Source organism: Sebastes fasciatus, chromosome 5, assembly GCF_043250625.1.
Source record: "Sebastes fasciatus isolate fSebFas1 chromosome 5, fSebFas1.pri, whole genome shotgun sequence".
Classification (NCBI taxonomy): domain Eukaryota; kingdom Metazoa; phylum Chordata; class Actinopteri; order Perciformes; family Sebastidae; genus Sebastes; species Sebastes fasciatus.
Genome location: NC_133799.1, coordinates 10301037 through 10324491, shown reverse-complemented (window position 1 = coordinate 10324491; position 23455 = coordinate 10301037). Strand labels below are relative to the sequence as shown.

Genomic DNA, 23455 nt, shown 5'->3' with positions numbered 1-23455 from the left:
TTCCGATAGGAAGGTGTCAGAACACACCGTACATCGCAGTTTGTTGCGTATGGGGCTGCGTAGCCGCAGACCGGTCAGGGTGCCCCATGCTGTCATATTGTTATGGCTGATCGGTGTAGTTTGTTGTATTTGCTGGGAATTGCAGACCTTAACCCTAACATTAACCATCAATTTCCTAAAGCAATTTGTTGCAGTCTGTTGGGGGGTCAGGAGACTGACTGGGAGGGGGAGTACTAACCTAACCCTTTGAGAACTAGGTGCTTAACCCACTTGTTTCAATGGGTGACATTGAGAGATCAAAAAACAAGCCTTGAGTCATAAACCTGTGACTATACAAATGAAAATGAATGTCAGTAATTGTCATTTGTTTTCATGTGATCTGCACTAAAATCAAATTGTATCTCAAAAGTCAGGTTAGCATATTTCATTTCTGTAGAAGAAAAGAGATAGAAAGAGGTTATGTTTATAAACTGGATTCAATGTCTGAATACAGAGTAGAAGAGCATTGTTTCGTCCAAATTTAGGATCAGTCAAGTGGAATAAATAACATTCAGCTTTTGAAATTGTATCTTGAAACGGCGTCTTACAAATGAAGTAAATGCTGGATATCATGTTCACCCATGCATGACTGGATTTGTTTTACTATCATATGATGTAATCGTTTGGATTCACTTCGGTTTCTTTCCATTACTGGCAGTTTAATGTTGACAAAAAAGGATGATCTTGCGTCTTAGGAAGGGTGTGGAGGCTATACAATGACACATCTGAGTTTACTTAGTGTTCATGGTTAAATGTAAGGCACATGTTTTCGTTCCAGGGTAATTTTGGAGTTTTTTAGGGTCACGACAGACAGGAAATGCTCCGTCCTATTTTAGATTTATAGTTCTTGTCTGTGGCTTCATGTGGTCTGGACTTTATTCTGCTTAACATTTGCTGTTCTTGTATCTGTATAGTATATATTTGTTTAAAATTATGGCAATTAGTCAATTCATTGATAAGTTGAATGACAGAACATTAATTTACAAAGGTTTTGATAATTGCGTTATCCTTTAAGAAATTTGGTTTGGTTCCAGCCTCTCAGATGTGACGATTTGCTGCCTTTCTTTCTTCTACATTATTTTAAATTGAATATCTTTACAGTTTGGACTGTTGGTGGGACAGATCAAGCAGGTCATGTCAGGACGTCACTTTGGGAAAAAAATGTATCTCTATTTTCTGTAAACTGAATATCTTTTTGGAGAACCAATTACCTGAAAAAATAATTGGCAGATTAATCGATACTGAATATAATAATAATGTTAGTTGCTGCCCTTCTAGTTCATTTTGACATTGCAGTCAATTATGGTATTCAAGCTGTTTTGTCTCAAATATTGTATCTATGTCCAGAGTAACAAATACAGTAAGCCCTTCCTCTGGGTGTACTAAAGTAAAGTAGGGGTCAAATTTAAGCCAATGGTGCGGGAAACACCGCAAAAACTAGGGTGACAGACAGTCACCGACGGCTCCTAACTGTCCGACGGCCGACCGTCAGCTTGGTGTGTCAGGGCCTTTAGTGTCTGGTCCTGATGTAGTTGCAAAGTGACAATCCTAAATATTTCAGTCCTGGTTGATTTAGCGACACCCCATTTACTGGTAACATCCAGTGCGATTTAATACTACAAGTCTTAGAATACTGGGGGAAGCAAAAGAAACTATTGCTGTGTTTAATAAAGAAATCGTGATCTGATTTTATGCTGCACAAAGTGTAAGCAGTTGGTTACCTCACTGAGAGAAGTTGGAGCTCTTCATTTAACAGCTCATTGTGTTTGCTCCTTTTTCCATTACTCCCTGCAATATTTCAAACCGATCCACTGTCCAAAAATTGCAAAAATGACCGTGCTTTTAATATGAAGCAGCAGTAGGAAATGTTCCGTTTGCATTAGCAGTAACTTAATACAGCATTTTTTCCCGGATTGCCGCCACAGAGTTCGTTATACTGCAAATATATAAATATTGCAATACTCCAATCACCATTGTGTTGCCTCTTTCGGCGATAGATACTGACTTTTATAACAGACATTTATTTAAATGAAAATCTTCGAGATTGCCACTTGAAGTATTTCAACAATATCATGCCTTTTGGACATGTAGATCACTTTCACTTCTCACGTAGATCCCCTTTCCCTGCAGGATGGAGACATCGTGTCTGGACCTGGCTCTGGAAGGTGAGCGGCTCTGTAAGGCAGGTGACTATCAGGCCGGTGTGTCCTTCTTTGAGTCGGCCATCCAGGTTGGAACAGAGGACCTTCAAATCCTCAGCGCCATCTACAGCCAGCTGGGCAATGCCTACTTTCACCTACAAGAGTATAACAAAGCCCTGGAGTACCATCGGCATGACCTCACACTTACCAGGTAAACAGTTTCACAACCTTAATATTAGTTTGTCTTTAAAACTACAACCCTTTTCATACAGATTGGACAACCTTGAAAAATACCCATGTTTTCTGCTGGTAAGATTTTAACCAGGGTTAGCGACATACATACGGGTTTTATACAGATCCAAAGATTTTAAGATTAAACTCTACAACAATATATTCTGAACTAATGCTAAAACTTTTTTAATCACCCCTTCCCCCGCCATGATTAAATTGCTAGACTCGACTCCACTGTATCGCTGCTTGCAGCTGTAAATTACTTTCTTGCCTCTTGTGTTTTCGTACTCATACACTTCCGCTAATATTCAAGTCTAATTATTTCCTAATGTTTTTTTTTCTCCTTTGAAATCCCAGAACAATTGGAGATGAACTTGGTGAGGCAAAAGCCAGTGGCAACCTTGGGAACACATTAAAGCTTTTAGGACGGTATGATGAAGCAGTGGTTTGTTGCCAAAGACATTTGGAGATCACCAGAGCCATGTATGACAAGGTGGGTCCTATATCAGAACCACAAGTTATTTAGGTGAAACACTCCTTCAGTTCCTTATCTTAGCAAACTGACAATAGATGACTTTTCATTATTCTGTAATTCAAAAGTTCAGTCAATGACCAAATGGCCCATTTGCTTTGATTAGAATAAATGGATCCAAATTTGTTTTCAATCGTACCACATGACTTGCTCTGCAGCCACAGAACAGTTTTGGTATGCACGATGACTGCGTACCAACATCTAGAATAGTTAGCCAGCCCGCATGCAGGCAAACAAGCAGGTCTGGTGTCAGTGTATTTTAAGTATATAATTACAGCACTGGTCACGCTGGTTTCCGTCTGTGAAAATGTGGTGTGCGTGCTGTAGGTTGGGCAGGCTCGGGCGCTGTATAATTTCGGGAACGTGTACCACGCCAATGGCAAGAGCATCTGCTGGACTGGAGCCGAGCCAGGAGACTTCCCAGAGGAGGCCAGGATAGCCCTGAGGAAAGCTGCACAGTACTATGAGTGAGTTGGTAGCACTGAACATTGAATGTTTGTTGTTTTGCATTTATTTTAAAAGCCCTGAGGAATGATAAGTGACTTGAGACCTCAGCTTGAGTCACAGGTTTGTTCCCCACAATAACCTTGTTAGTTTTATTTTTTCTGCGTCACGCCAAACATCTGGCCTAGCCCACATGGGATTACAAGAAACCAGCTGTTTTATAAAACATGCATCTTCAGGTAATTCATTAACAAAAACAAAAGAGCAGAAAAAAGTTACTTTATAAATAGGGCTGTTTTAACGGCACTAATTTCTTTAACGCAATCAATCTTCCAGTGGTTGTACCAGGCTCAGTTTTAAAGCTTGAATGAAGATACTGGCATCATATAAAACTATAAAACCTAAGGAAACCATTGGTACCAACCATATTACTAGTCAGTCATATTAGCTTGTCGCGAAGGAGGATAAACAATGCCCCAAACTTGCGCTAAATTTTGGCGAGGAAAAACTTTCATGGCCATTTTCAAAGGGGTCCCTTGACCTGGACAATAGTTGTGATTGTTTTGTGTTGTTAATTGATTTCCAATAATAAATATATACATACATTTGCATAAAGCAAGCATTTTGCCCACTCCCATGTTAATAAGAGTATTAAATCCTTGACAAATCTCCCTTTTTAAGGTACATTTTGAACAGATCAAAAATGTGCGATTAATCATGGACAATCATGCGATTTATCACGATTTAATATTTTAATTGATTGACAGCCCTAATTATAAATAGTTCTATATTTTTTCAAATAACATATTTATGTGGAAGAATTTCAAATTCACTGTACACTGAAAAGAACTTTCTACACTTTATCCTGATAAAGGGCTTTTTTTCTCGTCTCCCAGGCTTTCCCCAAGTAACTGGATAATTTAAATGTTTCATATGTGAACAGCAAACTCGGTGTTTGTGCAGCATCCATACTAACAAAATCTGTTTATCTTACTAAACAAAGCACTGCGCAGCTCCCAGTAAAAACAAATCTACTTTTCTTCTTCCAGAGAAGAAGAAAATACCAGATCTCAGCTGGGCAAATAAGAGATCTTTTCTTTTTAAATAAATCATGTACAACATAATTCTCAGTACCATATTCATATTTTATCATCAGCCCACTGATCTACTTTGTGTAAAAGTTTCCTCGAGTAAGATGCTGACCTCCTATGTGGTTACTTTTTGTAAGTTTGCCAGCCAAATTCCTCAGATATAAAATGTAATATACTTGTGACTGGTTGGATGCTGTATAATATTTGTAACAAAAATAGTTGTCTCTAAAGCACAGCATGGCTGCCTCAACTTTTACTTTTTGGCAGCGTTAAGAAGTTGTTGATGAAGCGCACGCTTGTCTATTCAGTCAGCCTGTAGGGAAAATCTGTGTAAATGGAGAGAAAATACTGCCGACTGCCACTGACATGTAGCCATGGTGGTATTATACAGTGTATATATAATGTCCACCTGTCAGCATGTCCCCAAGTGTCTTTTGCAAAGATACCAAACACAGTGTGTGTGAATGATTAGTTTACATCCTGATGAGCAGGGGACACCTTGTATGGCAGTCGGTATATTAATGTGTGTGTGAATGTTGACATGTAGCGTAAAGCGCTTTGAGTGGTCGGAAGACTGGAAAGGCGCTATATAAATGCAATATATATAAAAGTCCTTTTACCATTCCATTTCCCATTTTGAGAGTGAAAGTTCAGTCTTGACCATGGAAATAGTATTTTGACAAAATAATCTTAACTCAAGGTCCACTTACTAGCTTTTGAATCCAAGTATGAAACCTTGTCACATGCTAACAGGTGGTGGTACGTCAATCACTTACTAGCCTCTGAATTCACTAAAATCATACTAAAAGTATCACAAAAAAGATTATTTTGTCAAAATGTATATACTGTATATTATTTATCCAGTTAATTCATCACAAGGAAACAAAAGGAAAGGATTGTTTCTGTTGTGAGGGCTCACTGACTGTTGTCAGTCAAAATGAAAACACAAATGTTTTTTTCAATGAAAATCAAGCAGTTAAAATGTGTCCCTGTGTAAATGTGTTTTTTTTTTTGTTTTACAAAGAGCAAACCTGTGTCTGGTGAAGGACTTGGGTGATCGGGCAGCCCAGGGTCGTACCCACGGTAACCTTGGCAACACTTACTATCTTCTGGGTGACTTTGACACTGCAGCAGCTGCACATGAAAAGGTAGGTGGCAAACCTGTACGCCTGCTTCAAATTGGCTTCGTTCCCTGTACTTTTAAAGGCCTTTGATAGACATTTAACAACATTAGTTGATATTGGACAAACGTGTGAAGAAGATGTAGAGGTTTTTATCCACATGCATTTTCATGTTGTCTGACCTCATGGTTGTGAGTCCTGTGACCGTCTTGAGAAAAAACGTTTCCCGTTAATCCTGACCTGAGTAATGCTGAGTGCACCCTACTGTTTGTCCTCTTTGGCAGCGGCTGCTCATCGCTAAAGAGTTTGGGGATAAGTCTGCTGAGAGGAGGGCCCACTGTAACCTTGGCAATGCTCACATATTCCTCAGCCAGTTTGAAGTGGCGGCTGGTCATTACAAGTGAGTAAACAAGTGAGGCTCGATGACTTTCTCACCTTGTGATGGTCGTTTGCAGACATCTCTGTATGTCATGATCATGCTCAGACAGGAAACAAGTACACTGATGTTCCTGATCCTGAAATGTTTTCTTCTTTGTACTGTAACATCTTAAAGGGGTCCTATTTATGCTTTTGTGCTTTTTCCTTTTCATGTAGTGTTACATATTTTTTGTGCATGTAAAAGGTCTATAAAGTGACAAAGCCAAAAGTCCACACCAAAGGGAGTTCCTCCCCCCCAAAGAAACTGCTCTTGAAACGCCTTGATTGAAGTCCTGCCTTTTGTTCCATAACATGGTGATGTCACCAAGTAAAACATTTGCATAATGGCTAGTTTGGCACGCCCTCAAACAAAGCTAGTTAGAGCGGAGTCCAAAGGGTTTGGTTTGGTTTGGTTGAACAATCACAACAGTGGACCAGCTGACCAATCAGAGCAAACTGGGCATTTGGGGAGTTCTAGTAGAAACACAAAATACAATTATGCACCTGAAAATAAGCATAATAGGTCATCCTTTAATATCTTTTCTCTCTTCTCATTCCTTTCGTTCACCCGTTTTCTTCCTTTTGCCTCTATTACTATTACTGCCTTTTTTTTCTTCCTCCATTCTTTTATATTTTTTCCTTATTTCTTTCTTCATCCCACTGATACAGCACTTCATAACTTCTTTTTTTCATCACCTAATTTCCCCTATTTTTGTCTCATTCCTCCTTTTCTCCACACATCTTTTATCTCTTTCTACAGCAATAAAGATGCATGCATACAGTAGAGGAGCAGGCAAAGAGATATCCCTAAAGACAGAGCTCAGTGCTCCAGGAGGAACCCAGATTACCAATAGTGACATTTTTATTATTTGTACAATAGAGATTTTAGTACATTGTTCACAACACTTCTTACAACACACACACCAGTGGGCCAGCTGATGTGCCAGCTGTTCTAGTACAAACCCAAAATACAAGTAAGCACTTGAAAATAAGCATTATAGGTCCTCTTTAAGTGACAGAAGCAAGAAGATGTATTTTCTCTTCTACAACCATAACACAATTAGATTAGGAAAAATTAGATTAAACTTAAATGATCCCCATGGGGAAATTGGTTCATCACCAGCTGAGTTTTGTTGGCAACACTTTACTTTATGTCCCGCTATTTAGCATTTATAAGCAGTATCTAATAATTTAATGAATTCATAACGCTCTATAATGTAGTTGTAAGCAGAGGTTTAATGTTTTTATCTGCAGGTAGAACTCCTCCTGTAGGCATTCATAAGTGTTTCAACAGAAAATGAATGACAATGTAGTAAACATTTTAATATATATGTTTTCATAGTACAAGTTATTATTACTGACAAACATTGTACATTAATAAACACTTAAAATGTCTGTTTACAACTACTTGAAGTACATTTAAGACTTACCGCTTTGATTATATAAAGAACACAGTCATTTTTAAACAGCCACAGACGTGTACAGACATGTAGCATTAGTTTATTACAAGTGTTCAATCCCTTACTCCAGCATTTTCTTGATACAGAAGCCCATGGAAAATTGCAACAAAGAAAGAGAAGAAAGTAGCAGATAACTATCATGCTCCTGCTCCCACCCTCCACATTCTTTGACCGTCTTCCTCCTCTTCTGTTTCGCCCTCAGGAGGACTCTGCAGCTGGCCAGGCTTCTGAAGGACAAAGCAGTGGAGGCCCAGGCCTGTTACAGTCTGGGCAACACCTACACACTACTGCAGGACTATGAGAGAGCCATTGATTACCACCTCAAACATCTGGTCATTGCTCAGGACCTCAGTGACAGGTGTGGGCCATAAAAGATATTTGTTGCTTTATTTCCACCAAACTGTCTTTGAAGTATAATGAGCATGTACAGTATCCCTGTGGGTGGCGCCTGAACTAATTACCCGCCAAGATTTGGTGGCGGTGTTACTGCCAACACCCATGAAGCTACAGTAAACTGCAAAAACACTGACAAGCAGACAAAGTCACAAGGAAACAGCATTTTGAGGTCTTGCAATGGGATTTAATGTCATTAACACATAATTCCAGCGACGAGATGCAAATTCACATGCATATCTGCAAACAGGTCTTAATTAGGCAGGCAAGAGACACATCCATTTACAGATTACACATTTTATATTTATTCTTAAATAAAATAAGAGCATTTTTGTATACTCTGTGAAATGTGTACACAGACGATTTTAACTTTATTTCAATCGTCGCATACATACAGGTACATGCATGAAATTTAACCTCTGCATTTAGGAGCAGTGGGCTGCTGTGAAGCGCCCTGGCTGTGATAAATATGGAATTGTTGAACACCAGCTGTTGTTGCGAAATGAGCACAAGCGCAAGTTAAGATCAGGTTTTTGAGATTGCACTGTATGATAGTTTGATGAATGCCCTCCCCATTCTTGCGTAATCTCAGCTGAAGTTGCTCAGCCTGTTTCCCTCTGTGTCCCGCTGCAGAGTCGGGGAAGGACGAGCGTACTGGAGTCTCGGAAATGCCCACACCGCCCTGGGGAATCATCAGCAAGCCATGTACTTCGCTGAGAAACATCTGGAGATTGCCAAAGAGGTGACTGTTTACTGTTTACCTTCTCCCTCAGAGGGCAATCAGTAGCTGCCATCAGGCCACACCCCCCCTCTACTGGTTGTATGGGGAACAGCAGGGAATAATGTCTTCTTTGTATGTATGCATTCATTAAAGATTATTATGGACATACAAACTGCAAAGCCAGATTTGGCAATAGTATGTTTTGGAGTGATATGCTCACATTAAGCTTTGTTTACATTAACCTTGATGTTGTCGATGTTGCAGACTGGAGACAAAAGCGGTGAGGTGACAGCCAGGATGAACCTGTCGGACCTACGGATGGTAGTAGGCCTGAAGTCCAACTCCAACATCCACACCAACATGTTCCGCAACACCAACACTAACAGTTCTGCTCTGTCAGCAAGCTACCCAGGTTTCTCCAGCCTCCAAGGTAAATCTGTGCTCCTGTCATTTTCAGGGCATTTAGACAAATCAATTTTGGGACATGAAGCAATATGCCATTACACTTGTGAATCTGTATAATTGCAATTTTAGCGGCATGATTGCTAGAAAACCCAGCTAAATGATCATTATGTACTAGGGCTGTCAAAGTTAACTGATAATAGTGATAGTGATAATAACGCGAAATCGTGTGCTATGGAAAATCTATTTTCCCAATCTCCAGAAAAGGCTGCCTCCCGTTGTGATGCTTTGTTTTAGGGCTGCCCCCTCTTAGGCGACTAGTCGACTAATCGTCATTTTAGTCTTAGTCAACTAAGATTTCTTTAATTAATTATTTTCATGCTTTTTTCACGCTTAATGACTTATTTCCAAGAAACTAATGAGCACATCTCTGGTAAACACAAGATTTAAACTGGTGCTTTTGTGTGATTCTCTGCAGAGAAATTCAGTTTTACAGATCAATCGATTAGTCGACAAAATTGTATGAGTGTTAGTCGAATTTCTTTGGTCAAAGACAGCCCTACTTTCTTCAGAGTACCCTGTATGATTTTTAACCTATAGTAGCACTATGAAGTAGTTTTTTCATTAGTCCCCAATGGTGTCACCGTACAGGTGACAAAACACAGCAATTTGCCAACAAAGGCAGGAAAGAGGAAGACTGCAAGCTAGTAAACGTGAATGTAAACAATGCAGGATTTAAAACACTTCAAAAATTGACTTTGCAAATATTTTATGAGGAAGGACACACAATCAACATGTTTGTTAGATCTCAGGGATACACACAGAGTTTTGGTGAGCAACACTGAATGTAAACGTAACTTTTGTGTGTTTACTAGAAAACTCCACAGTGCACCATTAAATCACTGTTTTCCTGTAGTTGTGAAAGTGCTGTATAAATATTAAAACCATGTGGCCACACTGGTGAATTTTGTTTCAGGGGTCAAGTCTCCATCAAGGATAACAGGCAGTGCAGACAACCTGGGACTGACTCCAAGTCCCGAAAAAAATCAAACTGGGGATTCATCGGCACATCCGGTATGTATGAAAATACTTCACAAGGCACGAACACTTATGATGTAAAGTATGCAGTGTATTTTTAGTCTTAAATGCATTGCGAGCCAGTGGAAGACACTCTAAATTAAAAACTGCCAAATTAAATGGTTCAACTCTTTAGTTTGCATACATATGATCAACATTCCCAATTTGTATTTGACATAAAAATCTAGCTTATAACATACAAAACTGTCCAACTGTAAACACCACTCTGCTTGTTAAAGCTATTTTATATTTTAGATGAATTATGAGGCAAGTCATATTTAATTTCTTTAAACCAACTGCTGTTGTGACAATGAAAGTGCCCTAATGTGCCAAATGATGGATGCTAATTCAAAGTGATGCATATTAAATTGTAGGTGCAGTTTTCCAGAATTTCAGTCTTAACTTTGATAATGCAAGATGAATTAAATCAGTTATGTGCTACGGCTTGAGGAACATACAATAATGATAAAATGTCCCTTTTACCAAAGAACCTGTTCACCCAACTTATATATAGTGTTAACATGGTTAAAACATTACACTCTAACATGAATCTGTCAGCGATGTTCAGTTAAAAATGATCAGTCTGTATGCATCTTGAATGTACAGGACTGGGAAGAGGATGTATTCCCCGGGTCTTCAAAAAACAACACAATCAAGGCTTCTACTAAGCTCTTCCTCTTCCACCGGCTGAAAAGCAAGAAGCAAAAGAACAACAAATCCTCTCCTAAAGACCAGCAAGAAAACCGCGCCGAGCCCTCGGCTCCTGAGCTGGACGCACCAGTATCTCCTAAGGTATTTCTAAATATAGTAGATTGCCAGATGGGCAGGGATGATTCACCCTCAAGAAATAGTTAGAGGTGAAACATGTATCTTATGACACAGCCTCACTCACGATTCTTTTGTCATACAGTATTCATACTGTAGGAGGAAATGTTTTAATGTGGCATTGTTTCTGACTCATGTGTTCCAAAACAATATCAGATTGCAGTTCGTGTGAAAGAAAAGAATATATATATTTATTATTTTAGTTTAGTAACAGTTTTGTATCAAATTAAAACACCTTTTGTACAAACCATATAGTGGTGTCAAAAACGTTATGCCCTCTGTGTCCACACACAGGAATGCAACTGTATCTTTAAGGTGCTATGCACAAGAACAAACCTATACCTTTTACAAACTCTACTCTAAGTTCACTTTTTACCCCTTTTTAAAAGTGTTTTTGTGATTTCATTTAAAAACATCCAAACGTGTAATGGCACTTATGTAGCTAGCAAAGAGTGCAGTAGATATTTGCATCGGTTTAATCCAACTAAAATAGGGCTGCTACTAACATTATTTTAATTATTGATTATTCTGTTAAGTATTCTTTGGATTGATCTATTGTTTGATTTCTAAAATGTCAGAAAATAGAGGAAAAGTGCCCATCACGATTCAGACGAGTGTTAGAAAATGAATTAACAAATTTGAAGAATCCAATTACATTAATTAACATTACGTTATTAATTGTATTAGCCCTAAACTAAAGATTACTTCTGTAACAGGAGTTTAGAAATAAGAAGCGATGCAGTATGTCCATGCTGTTTACCATTTCTCTCCTGTATTTTGATTTGATGCTATCCTGATTACCTCAATTATCTGAAGCCCTTTTTCCATCGTTATTAAGTCTATTTGTTTTGTTTTTTAACATTGTAGCCACGATCGCGGGATACTATTGGAGAGGATGGCTTTTTCGACCTCCTCTCCCGTTTCCAGGGCAACAGAATGGACGACCAAAGGTGCTCCCTACTAGATGGCCCAAGCCATCTCACTGCTAATTCCTCTCCCTCCTCCACCCCACCTGTAGCTGAAAGGAAATGTGAGTCAGCCCCTTGTGTTCCCATCTGCATTCACACCACAATGATCTGACTTCAATATGAAATACAACTGAAACTTGTACTTGATGAGGGTCTTTACTTATTTTTTGACAAGCCAATTACTCATCGTATTCAGAGTCTGTTGTGGTGGCCACTCAGTTTCTCCCCTACATGGTGTGAATGCAGCATGTCCACAAATGTGTCCTTTTACATATTAAATGTTGTAGCAAAGTAAATGTGTAATCCTTTGTGTTTGTGTCAAAGATGAGATCTATTTGAATATCCACACCGCTTCTAGCCTTGAAAGTTTAATGTAAAAGGTTTGTGGTTCATCCTTCACTGAGCAAAACGGCGTCTGTGGTCCTATTTTGATACATTTTGCCCATCCTGAAAATCGTTTATTATTGCACGCCTCTGTAATGGTCATGAACCCAAGCTTACCACAGCCTTCATGCTCAATGACGGATGAAACTACAATTAAAGGCAGCTTTCAAGTCTATGGGGACTGTTGAGTGCTCAAGACATACATTTTGGTTGGAGCGTTGCTCTAAATTTCATAGAATAACTAACTCAGGAACATCTCATCCTTAAACTCTCTTTTGTGCTCTTTTTTCCTGTATTGGCACCACTCACTGTTAATAGCATAGGTGTAATACACCATCCTCCATTTGTTACACATCATGCACAGATAATGAGTATCTCTGTTTTCAGCTATTTTGGAGTGCGAAACACCGTTGCAGGATCCTGGTCATTTCCTGGAGCTGCTGGCCAGCTCCCAGGCCCGTCGTCTGGACGACCAACGAGTCAGCCTGAGCCATTTTCCTGGCTTACGTCTCAGCACCTCCAACCCGCCTCTTACACCCTCCACCTCCAGCATAGATCAAGTCCCTCCACAAGGTAATGAAATACTGCCCATTTTGGTCACCTCCTTCAATTTCACTACTCACATCGTGACTAATAAGGATTTCTCCTCCCAGCCCCGATCTCCAATACAGATACCCCTCACACACCCTCCCTGTACAGTCGACTCGAGGACAGTGCTGAGCAGCCTGAGGGGGATGATGTCTTCTTCGACATGCTAGTTAAGTGCCAGGTGAGAACTAGAGTTACCGACTTGTGGTTGTATACCTACGCCAACCAGTCAAGTTGCAGTTTACATCCATTCCTGTCTGAAATGTCATGCTTTCCAAATTGTTTCCTATTAGACTCATAGTATAGCATACCATAACAAATATTATTAAAATAGTCATAGAATAGTATGTTGAAAAAAGTCATAGCATGGCATAAAAGTCACAGTATAGTATGTCAAAGGCATGATATAGTATTTTGAAAAAAAGCCATATTATATTAAGTTGAATAAATGTCTTGAATGTCATCAAAATGTCATAAAAAGTCATACTACTGGATGTCATAGTATAGTGTCATAAAAATGTTGTAGAGATGTCACAGTATAGTATGTCTTAAAAATGTCAGTCATACCATAGTATGTTGAAAAAATTCCAGTTATACTATACTTTTACATTTTCATGACTTTTTTTCTGATATTATACTATGTCGAAAAAAATAAGTCATAGTATGTTGGAAAAAAGTTATAGTATGTCAAAAAATAAAAAGGTCATAATGTCGAAAAAATAAGTCATATAGTATGTCTAAAATTTTTTTTTATTAAAGTCATAGTATAGCATGTCCAAAAAATAGTCATAGTATTTAAAAAAAAAAAATAAAAAAAAAATTGTATTATGTCGAAGAAATAAAGTCAATGTCAAAAAGAAGTCATAGTATAGTACTGTATTTCGAAAAAAATAAATGTCATATGTCATTGAAAAAACGAATAGTATGTAAAAAAAATTAAAAATGTCATACTATAGCAGGTCGAAAAAAAGTCATAGTATAGTATTTTCAAAATCTTAAAGTCAAGTATAATATGTCAAAAAAATAAATAGTCATAGTATATTGTGTCAAAAAATAGCCGTATTAAAGCATGTCGAAAAATAAAAAAAGTCAGAGTACAATATGTCGAAAAAAAATAGTCATTTTATAATATTTCGTCCCGAACTAAATTGCTATTGATAAGTATCAGCTAAGTCTCTTGTTTGTATGTTTTAGGGCTCCCGACTTAACGACCAGAGGTGTGCTGCTCCACCTTCTAAAACTAAGGGACCAACTGTTCCAGATGAGGATTTTTTCGGTCTCATCCTGCGTTCCCAATCCAACAGGATGGAGGAGCAGCGAGTCCTGCCGCCGCCTGCCGTCACCCAATCCAAACCAGACTGACCCCTTGAGTGATTTTGTTTTACTCAGGACACAAGATGAAGTTACCAAGCTTCCTTTTTTTCTCTTCTTCATACACAATATTCTTGATTCCTGCCTTTTTGGATTGTCCTGACAACGTTCCTGCGAGACTGCCAAGAATACAAGGGACTATAGAAGGAATCAAGGTCCCAAACAATACTAAAGTGGGAATTTAGGTTTTCAGAACTCAATGACTTGTTTTTAGATAGCGGACAGCATCTCTGGGTAGTCACCACCTTATTTTGTGTTGCTCCCTGCTGCTCGTTTTAATCAAAGACCTCTGCCAGTGACGTCTGTCTACTCTGGAGGCTTGCATCAAGACACTCACACCGCAAACTGTTTGTTGTGCCGGTTCGTGTTGCATGGACTAAAGGCACTGTATCCAAGGACATTAGCCAAAACGAAGGATTTCTGCTTTATGATGATGAACAAAAGAGACATTATGTGAACCTATCCCAAGCAATTAAACAAATTTGAACTTTGCACAGCCTGTTCTGCCCATTTCCGATTCTATTAAGTCTTTAAGAGTGGTACATCTTGGTGTGAATTGATCTCAGACCTGTCCAGCAATAACTCAGAGGATCAAATGACAAATCTTCTCTGGGGAAATAAAGGTCCACGTCCACTGCTACTACTGCAGTGGTGACTAGTGGAGCCATTTATAGTATATGCTTCCAGATATTGCTTTTAAAGACTGCCAGTTTTATATCGTTTTAGGTTGTATGGGTTGAGTTATTATTGCCATGAACTGAAATGGGATTTTCTTTGTTGTAACAACATTTCATAAGGGATTAACTAGTGTGAGGGGGAAACAAATAAATGTTATTTTAGCTTTTGTATTGAAACCTTCTCCTGACAATGGAGGAATAAAATCTCATGAATTTACATCCCAAATTATTTATTTAATCTTGATTCATTATCTTTAGTGTACGACATGGGGATCCTTTCAAATGACATGCTTTGTAAAAACAATATAATTCAAATTTCAGTGTCAATCTTTTTCTTTTTTGCATCTACACATCAATATAAATAAGTGTATTTACAAAGTGCTCTCTGCATCAGTGTTTCTAACCTTCATGTTTGATCTGTTCAGCACTGAAAACCTGCCACTTTACATTAAATCAATCACTTGAGCAAACCTGGAGTATAATGTTAAAGGGGATTTTCAAGACTGTCCCACTGAATAAATATAAAAGTGTAAAGTGCATATTAATTGTTAGGTTATAGATGGTTGTACAGTTAAGCTTTTTCAATATCCTCACATTAATGGCCTGCTATGCCTCTGAAGTCTGCCCCTCACGAAGTTTCCTGCACCTGAAATGAGAAAACGGCTCTGCTTATATTCAATTAGAGATGTTACGTCTAGCAACTACATAGAGTATTAAAAAAGTGCTTTGGCACACTGCGCTTGCATCCCCAGATTAGTCATTGATAATAAGAGGCACCCAAAATGGTTTGAACGTTACTGCATAAAAAACAAAGGATGCCAGGATACCAACGATATTAGACTCCCGCACAGGATGAAATGACTAGTTAGCATAAGCCAGTGTGAGCTGCATTTGACCTACCTGGTGATGCAGCAGTTCAAGAAGCAGCTCTTGTTCTCGTCGAGTCTGTACATCCCAGAGTTTGGCAGATCTTGACACACCGACATGAATTTTTGCAGCTCTGATGTCGGGGTTCCACTCTGCTGCTGCTGCTATATGAGTATAACCAGTACACAAATCATCCTTCAACACAAGGTAGGGAGAATAACGATGGGTTTTCAAATATCTAAAATGAGTAAACCTCACCTTGATGGTGTCATAGGTGTCTGTGATGATTGTGATGAAAAGGCTGAGGATCATGTAGATGAAGAGCGAGACAAAGGTATAGAGGTAGACCCTGCTGAAGATCCACACCAGGCTACTCTTCTGCTTCATGTCCTTAAAGGTGGTAAACATGTCGTCTCCGTTGATCAGGGAGAACAGACACTCTGACACCGTGTTCAAGGTCCGGAACTTAAACAAAAGGTCAAAGAGAAGAAAGGTTATTACTTTTATCTGTCTGTCATGATTAACCAGTGGTGGAAGAAGTACTCAGATCTTTTACTTAAGTAAAAGTAGCAGTACCACAGTGTAGAAATACAAGTACAATATTTGCCTACATACCTTCTCATGATACGGGCCAAGGACAATCCAGCCACATAAACAGTAACTCAGGTAGATGATTCCAGCACACCAGATGAAACGGATAACATTTGGGAAAGCTGCCCTCAGTGTCAGGATGAGAATCTGAAAATAGCCACAGACAACAGATGATAAGAGACCGGAGGCCTGTACTACAAAGCAGGATTTGGGAATAGCGAGGTAACTTCAGGGTTAACCCTTCCGGGTTTTCCATCCTACGAAGGTGGATCACTTCTTACCAGGGTAGATCGCCATGGTAACTGATGCTGAACACCTAACCTGCTCCGGAGCAGGTTATGTTCCAGATAAGAGATCAACTCGTATGAAAGCACCGCCTACTGACCAATCAGAGCTCGGTGCGTAGATCGTATGGTAATATTACACAAATACGAAGAACTTACAGTCATAATTCAGGCTAAAAATAACACAGTTTAAACTGACAATTGCAGGAAGGACAGCTGGATTTATGCTGTGGGTGTTTACCGCTTTGAATGATTTTTTTTTATTTATTTTTTTTACTTGCTCTCGAGTCCGTTTCACACTGCCGGAGACGGGACGCAGCTGAAAGAAGACTGAATTAGTCATACACACTACATTATTGCTAAAGGACATAATGATGTGTAATCCAATCATCCTTTGGACTTTTAAAAGCTATTCATATGTCTCCGCCCCAACTAGACAACTTTATCTGACTTTTGAGTATTCGGTTAAATTAATAAATCTGTTAATTTACGCATTCACACATCGCAATTTTTTCTTTTCTCAGCTTCAACTGTGTTACTTTTAGTCTGGATTATGTGTTTAACTTCTTCGTATTTGTCTAATATTATAGTTCGCTCTTCCTTTGTAAAATGTGCCGCTCTGCCGGTCTGTCTGCAGGTTTGTAGACTTGTCCATGATTGTGATTGGTCATAAACTGCAGACACTGCCCCGTTCATGTGAACGCGCTCGTAGCCAGATAGAGAAACCCTGGGTTGATTTACCGAGTTGATAACCACCTTCGTAGGACCGCTTAGCGGGATCGCGGTTGTTAGGGTTAGTTAAACCAGATAATGAGAAGATACCCTGGGTATGTTGAACTCGCTTTGTAGTACAGGCCTCTGAAAGCAAGTATCTGGAAAACCACACACAAGAATGGAGTTTGGTGCAATCATCAAGAATAGGCCTGAAAATAACCTTACAGATTGAATTTCAAATAAAGACCCAAGCATGTAATGCCAAAGTACAATACTGTACTGCTTCATTAACGATAAGTGTAAGAAATATTGTGTGGTCCTGCAGGATGTATTGTTACAGTGAGAAAAATTCCCCTTCAAGAGGAGATGTTTGTGTTCAAATATTGGCAGATAAACTATATGATACATAAACTATATGAAAAACAAAGTTTAGCAGCATTTCCTTTTCAGAAATATGAACAGTAGGTGAAAGAACAAAAAGGATGAATGCTACTGTATTTGCATTGTATGGGATCTCCATTGTAAACAGTGTGGCAATGGTATCGTTAAATAATTTCACTGCATACAAAACAAATGAACATGTGCTGTAAATGAATTATCTCGTCTTACATTATACTTCCTAAAGTAGCCCATGTAGCGGATGACCCCGATCCAGACAAACATGGTCCCGGTCCCAAGGAAGATGCTGCAGACATCATAACTTGTGAGGACCTGAAAGAAAAGTGGATGTTTAAAATGTGACTAATACACTCTGAGTACATACACACTGTAGACAGACATCATTGTGATGGGACGTAATGTTGAAAGACATTGCAATTTACATGGATCGATTCATATGGATCAGTATTACATACTGTAATAGAACATCCCCATTACCTTAGTCTGGATCTCTATCTTGAGAATGGAGCCAATGATGGTCAATGTGTCGCTAAGGATGATCAGGATATACCAGCCATTCAAAAACTCCAACTTGTCTGACCATGAGACTTCTTTTCCACAATTGTTCTTGCAGTATAGTGTGTACTCCTGTTCACAACAAAAGGAAATGCAGGTGGTGGTACTGTTAATCTCTGTAAGGAAGACATCAGTACTTTTTATTTGTGACCAATTTTTTTATTTTAACATAACAAATAGCAGGGGTAGAATGTAAGCTCATTTATTTGAATACTGTATGTAGGTAAAAATTTGAGATACTTGTTCTTTACTTTAGTATTTCCATTCAATTCATACTTCTACTCCACTACAATTCAGACAAAATATTGTACTTTTGACTCCACTACATTTATTTGACAGCTGAAGTTAACACACACAAACCAAAAAAAAAGTCAGAGTATAGTATGTTGAAAAAAATCATAAAGTCATAGTATGTTAAAAAAAGTCATAGTATATAAATTGAAAAAAAAGTCATATTATACTATGTTGAAAAAATTCATAAAACCATAGTATGTCAATTTTTTTAAAGAAGGCATAGTATAGTATGTCGAAAAAAAATCATAGTATAGTAAATCGAAAAGCAAGTCATAGTATAGCATATCGAAAAGAAAGTCATAGTATAGCATGTCGAAGAAAAGTCATAGTATAGTATGTCGAAGAAAAGTCATAGTATAGTAAATCGAAAAGCAAGTCATAGTATAGCATATCAAAAAGAAAGTCATAGTATAGCATGTCGAAGAAAAGTCATAGTATAGCATGTCGAAGAAAAGTCAAAATGTCGCAGTACAGTATGTCGGAAAAATCATTGTATAGTATGTTGAAAAAAACAAAACAAAAAAAAAAATCACAGTATAGTTTGTCTAAAAAAAAAAAAGTCATAGTATGCCATGTTGAAAAAATTTCTTAAAAATGCCATAGTATAATATGGCAGAAAAAAATTATTCAAAAAAGTCATACTATAGTATATAATTAAAAAGTCATAGAATAGCGTGTTGAAAAAAAGTCTTTTGAAAAATGTCATAGTATAGTATGCCATAAAACATAAAAAAGTCTTGCACTGACTACGGTAAGCAGTTCACACATCAAGCAAAGGAAAACCAACAAATCAGCACCAACAAGAAATAAGATTATAAAAGTTCCAACTTCCATCCTTCAGTATCGGTATTTTAAGGGGGGTGTAAAAGTTTTTTTGCATTGATTTACCTCCACTTTATGAATACAGTACCATAACGAATCAGACAATCATACCTATCTAATCATACATTTCTTAAGTCTGAGTAAATAAACTACAGAGTGGGGAAACAAAAATACTTGCTGTGCTTTATGGTCAGTTCAGTGAACTTACAGATTGCAGTTGAATCCCATTGATCACTGAGCGCGTGCAGAGGGTGAAGGAGATGATGCATGTTATAATGATGAGGCAGTCAAAAAGCACAGTCAGGTATATGTTTCTAGGAGCTGAGGAAACAGAGAGATTAAAATTACTCTTACCTGAAAATGACGAACATCTTCAAACAGATTTTATGAGCAGCAAATTCTCAAGCTTAGAGAGCAGCCTTAATGAATCCCAGGAATCCTGGACATGAGCTTAAAGCAATGCAGATGATTCATTTGTACATACTAAATTCAACTAAGCAAACTTACTTGCTCCAGTTACTTTCCAGTCTCTGCACTCATTGATGTCTACATCAGTTTCCAGGTCAACCTTTATCCTGCCGCTGTGAGCTTGGTTGTCGAAAGTGATCTGTTAACCAGAGTCATGTTTAACTACAATTACATCCTTACAGTCAAACCCCATAGCTAAACATTCACTTTCCAAGCCTTAAAGAGAACATTTAACTACATACATACTGTAGCTGACGCCGTGTGCAAACAGCCTTGCTTTAAGACTGCTCAGTTTTGTGTCCTCAGTAGCTTCATTAAATACATACAAGATTCAGACTGATTCTTTTCATTTGAACTCCTATCTATGCTGTGTGTCAACAGGTGCAGTGTCACAAGGATTAATTGTCACCATTATGGCAGCAGTGAAGCGATCAGATGTGTCATACCACTGCTTTTAAAAGACAAAGTCTGATGTGATCCACTAGTGTTTACTGAGCCGTGAGGACAAGTCAAGTGACTTACAATAACAGTAAAGTCGTAGCAGTCTGGCAGCTCTCGATGTCTCACTGTCTGTAAATTTATGGCCTTGAGAACAAATGTGATCTTGACAAAGATCATCCTGGAAGACAAAGCAGATGCATTAACTGAGGGGTTTTCACATCATGTATAAAACCAGGAGAGGAAAATGATTTTGCATTAAGATAAAGACTATAACTAAATGTTGCGCGCAAACCTTTTGAAGTGCAATTCTAAATCTGGAAGTGCTTCCCGCAATGATGGTCGATACATCGGATAAACTTCATGGCACTCTATTAGATACAAGCCACAACAATAAGAAAAAGACAATGAAAAACAAGTAAACAAATAAACTTGTTAAACCTGGTTAAGTGTTCCGTTTTTCCATACATACCAGTGTCCACTTGGGCATCTATTTCAAAGGTCTCATTTCCAGGGTAGATGGTACCATTTCTGTAGAACTCCTGACACACTAACATGGGGTTGTAGAAAGGACCATTTTTCTCATATTCGTGATTGCCTACTGTGATGTTGTGCAGATGTCCATACTAGAAATGAAAAATTGAAATCTCAGGTATAATAAAGTCAGGCTACAGCAGTTTAGGGTTAGATTTATGCAGTCAAAATCTACTAAACAAAAGGACAAATTCAAACAACATGAACCAAGTCCAATCCCATGATGAGCTACATCTTGTCACGGGAGCTTGTTAAGTTGTTTGGTCATGTAAGCACGCAGAGTTATAACATTTTAACAATGATTTACAGTAACACAAAAGGAAAATGAGTCACATGATCAAAATAAACTGACACACCGACAAATAAAATCATGCCATCTTGGTGATCCGAGCATTCAGTTACCTGTTCAATGATGTAATCGATGTGATCATAAACATGAGTCTGTCTGTAAACAGCATACGTATTCATGCCTCCATCAACATAATCTTTCAAGAAGATGTGCTTGAATGCCATCAGATTTTCCTCCCTGAATTTGACAACCATTTGGTTGCTCAGCCCAAAAGACACTAACTGAGATGGGGGAGAAAAGACATTTATTATCAGGGTGGTGAAACAACACAATTAACATCTGTTCAGGTCATGTCTGAGATTAATACCTGGATAGTAATAATGGCAATTTTGACGATCTGCAGTATGAGTTTCCATGGTTTTCGGCCGCGAGCGTGGTACTTCTCACAGGGGTTCATAAAGTAATATTTGATCTTCCTTCTGAGGCTCTCCACATTGTCCAGCTCCTCCAGAACCTGGTGTTGGTTGTCGGCCCAGGGAGGGGAGCCGTTTTCCTCGTACCCGTCATACAAGTCACTGGAATCATCCATATCTACAATCAATCAAATATGAATGAGTTACATGCAATACAAATTTGCATTACAACAATAATGAGACCAATGAAATTTCAGGACAAAAATGCAAAATTATTGATCTCTTTATTTCACATTTACATGTTTGAACTTAAAAAACTAAGCGTAGCCTTGGTGGCATCAATAATGTAAAACAGTCAACTATTGTGTCCAGCTGTAAAATGTAAAGCAACCAAACACAATTGCCATGCAATAAATCCTTTCCTTTTGATGCTGATAATGTTCCTTAATTTGTTTACACTGTGTCAAAGATATTGTGATTCAACTATTTTTTTGGAGACCTTAGTGAAGGTGTTGAAGTGTTGGACTTTATTATATTGAAAGAGTATTTTTTTTTTTTTACATTTATATACATAAAGGAAACAACACTAGATAGAATAGAAACACTTCCCAATATTATGAAATCCAATACACTTCCCCTCCGAACTATGGCCTCAAAAAGGTTGAATACACACTAGACAGTATCAACAAAACCTGACCATAAAACACTTCAAAGATTGCATTAGACTGAACAGGTGTGCCCGAGAAACCTTTAATTACAGCCGGGAAATGTATAGGTTATTCTTCTTCGTTTTATTTCCTTTGAAGGAAACTGAAAACCAGTAAAAAAAAAAAATCAGGATATAGGATCAATATGTAGCTCTAAAAGGCTACTACTTCCATTGTCTTTTCCCACATTGCAATTTTTTTTAAAAAGTCAGTACAGTATGTCGAATTATTTTTGTAAAAAAAAGTCATAAAATAGTATTTCGAATTTAAAAAAAAAAAAAAAAACAGTTTAGTATGTCAAATAAAAGTCATTAGTGTGTTGAAAAAATCAAAAAGCCATAGTATAGTATTTTGAAAAAAAATTGAAAAGGCCATAGTATAGTATGTCGAAAAAAAGGTCATATTATAGTATGTCGAAAAAAAGGCCATAGTATAGTATGTCGAAAAGTCAGTATAGCATATCAAATAATTAAAAAAAAATCATAGTATAGTATATCGAATTAAAAAAAAATAAAAATCATATTATAGTAGATCGGAAAAAGTCATAAAAAGTCATAGTATAATGTCGAAAGAAATAGTCATAGTATAGTACGTCTATAAAAGTCTTAAAAATCCATTTGCATTGCTAATGCACGAGTGTCTGTGGACAGGAAGTAAATGAAGTCAGGTGTACCTGAGCATTGATTATTAATACACAACAGCTCACATTCTGCTCTGCTTCCACTATTGCTGTCACCTAGCAGAAATATTCATTACATGTGTATGAATTCAGATTATGGCCTATATCCTGTCTGTGGAGTAGCCTATATGTAACAGTGAACGGTAGTGAAAACAAATGAGCTAACAGGCTAACCTGTTACTTACCAAAGTCCCACACCTGGTTAATCAACGTGTTGCATACACCTGTTGTCGTCTGTTGTCGTCACGCGCTTTGTGTCCAAAATGTCTTGGTCTAATTAAAAAAAACAAAAAACTTAACGTTACTCAAACTGTTGTTTCACTGTGTGAGTCTTGAGTTAGAGGAGTTGGACTTCGGAAGTGTGTGTGTGTGTGTGTTGTATTGTGAGTGAACTCCTCACCTGTGTGTGTGTGTCGTGATGTCTCAGGTAAACTTGCGACATTAGAGCGTCATTTTACTGCTGCGACCTGATTGGCTCTCGGGTCTGTCTGTTTCCACCCACTCCTGTAACCCTTGGCA

The 23455-nt window shown here is 38.1% G+C and overlaps 2 protein-coding genes across 6 annotated transcripts in view; one reads left to right on the top strand and one right to left on the bottom strand.

The window, feature by feature from the left end:
* Positions 1-15209, top strand: part of LOC141767561 (G-protein-signaling modulator 2-like) — a 23548-nt gene extending 8339 nt beyond the window's left edge. For both annotated transcript variants that reach the window (XM_074634998.1, XM_074634999.1), the window contains exons 2-15: positions 2170-2391; positions 2769-2904; positions 3271-3410; positions 5503-5626; positions 5884-5999; positions 7679-7834; positions 8503-8611; positions 8855-9020; positions 9969-10066; positions 10676-10861; positions 11762-11924; positions 12634-12819; positions 12900-13015; positions 14029-15209. In XM_074634998.1, coding sequence (XP_074491099.1) covers positions 2170-2391; positions 2769-2904; positions 3271-3410; positions 5503-5626; positions 5884-5999; positions 7679-7834; positions 8503-8611; positions 8855-9020; positions 9969-10066; positions 10676-10861; positions 11762-11924; positions 12634-12819; positions 12900-13015; positions 14029-14196 — 2086 coding nt within the window. In that variant the 3' untranslated portion in view covers positions 14197-15209. The remainder of the gene's footprint in view (positions 1-2169; positions 2392-2768; positions 2905-3270; positions 3411-5502; positions 5627-5883; positions 6000-7678; positions 7835-8502; positions 8612-8854; positions 9021-9968; positions 10067-10675; positions 10862-11761; positions 11925-12633; positions 12820-12899; positions 13016-14028) is intronic.
* Positions 15096-23404, bottom strand: mcoln3b (mucolipin TRP cation channel 3b). Of its 4 annotated transcripts, XM_074635002.1 has the most exons (15): positions 23343-23404; positions 23122-23211; positions 21505-21728; positions 21251-21418; positions 20787-20940; positions 20610-20685; positions 20399-20495; positions 19916-20015; positions 19617-19729; positions 18215-18364; positions 17948-18049; positions 16365-16487; positions 16008-16214; positions 15783-15913; positions 15096-15528 (listed from the first exon to the last, which is right to left on the bottom strand). In XM_074635002.1, the coding sequence occupies exons 3-15, from the start codon at positions 21724-21726 to the stop codon at positions 15489-15491; spliced, it is 1683 nt and encodes a 560-aa protein (XP_074491103.1). In that variant the 5' UTR covers positions 21727-21728; positions 23122-23211; positions 23343-23404; the 3' UTR covers positions 15096-15488. The 4 variants fall into 4 exon arrangements, with proteins under 4 accessions (XP_074491103.1, XP_074491102.1, XP_074491105.1 ...); XM_074635001.1 differs by lacking the exon at positions 23343-23404 and having other exon boundaries at positions 23122-23342; XM_074635004.1 differs by lacking the exon at positions 23343-23404 and having other exon boundaries at positions 15783-15910; positions 23122-23333.
* Positions 23405-23455: the final 51 nt, after the last annotated feature.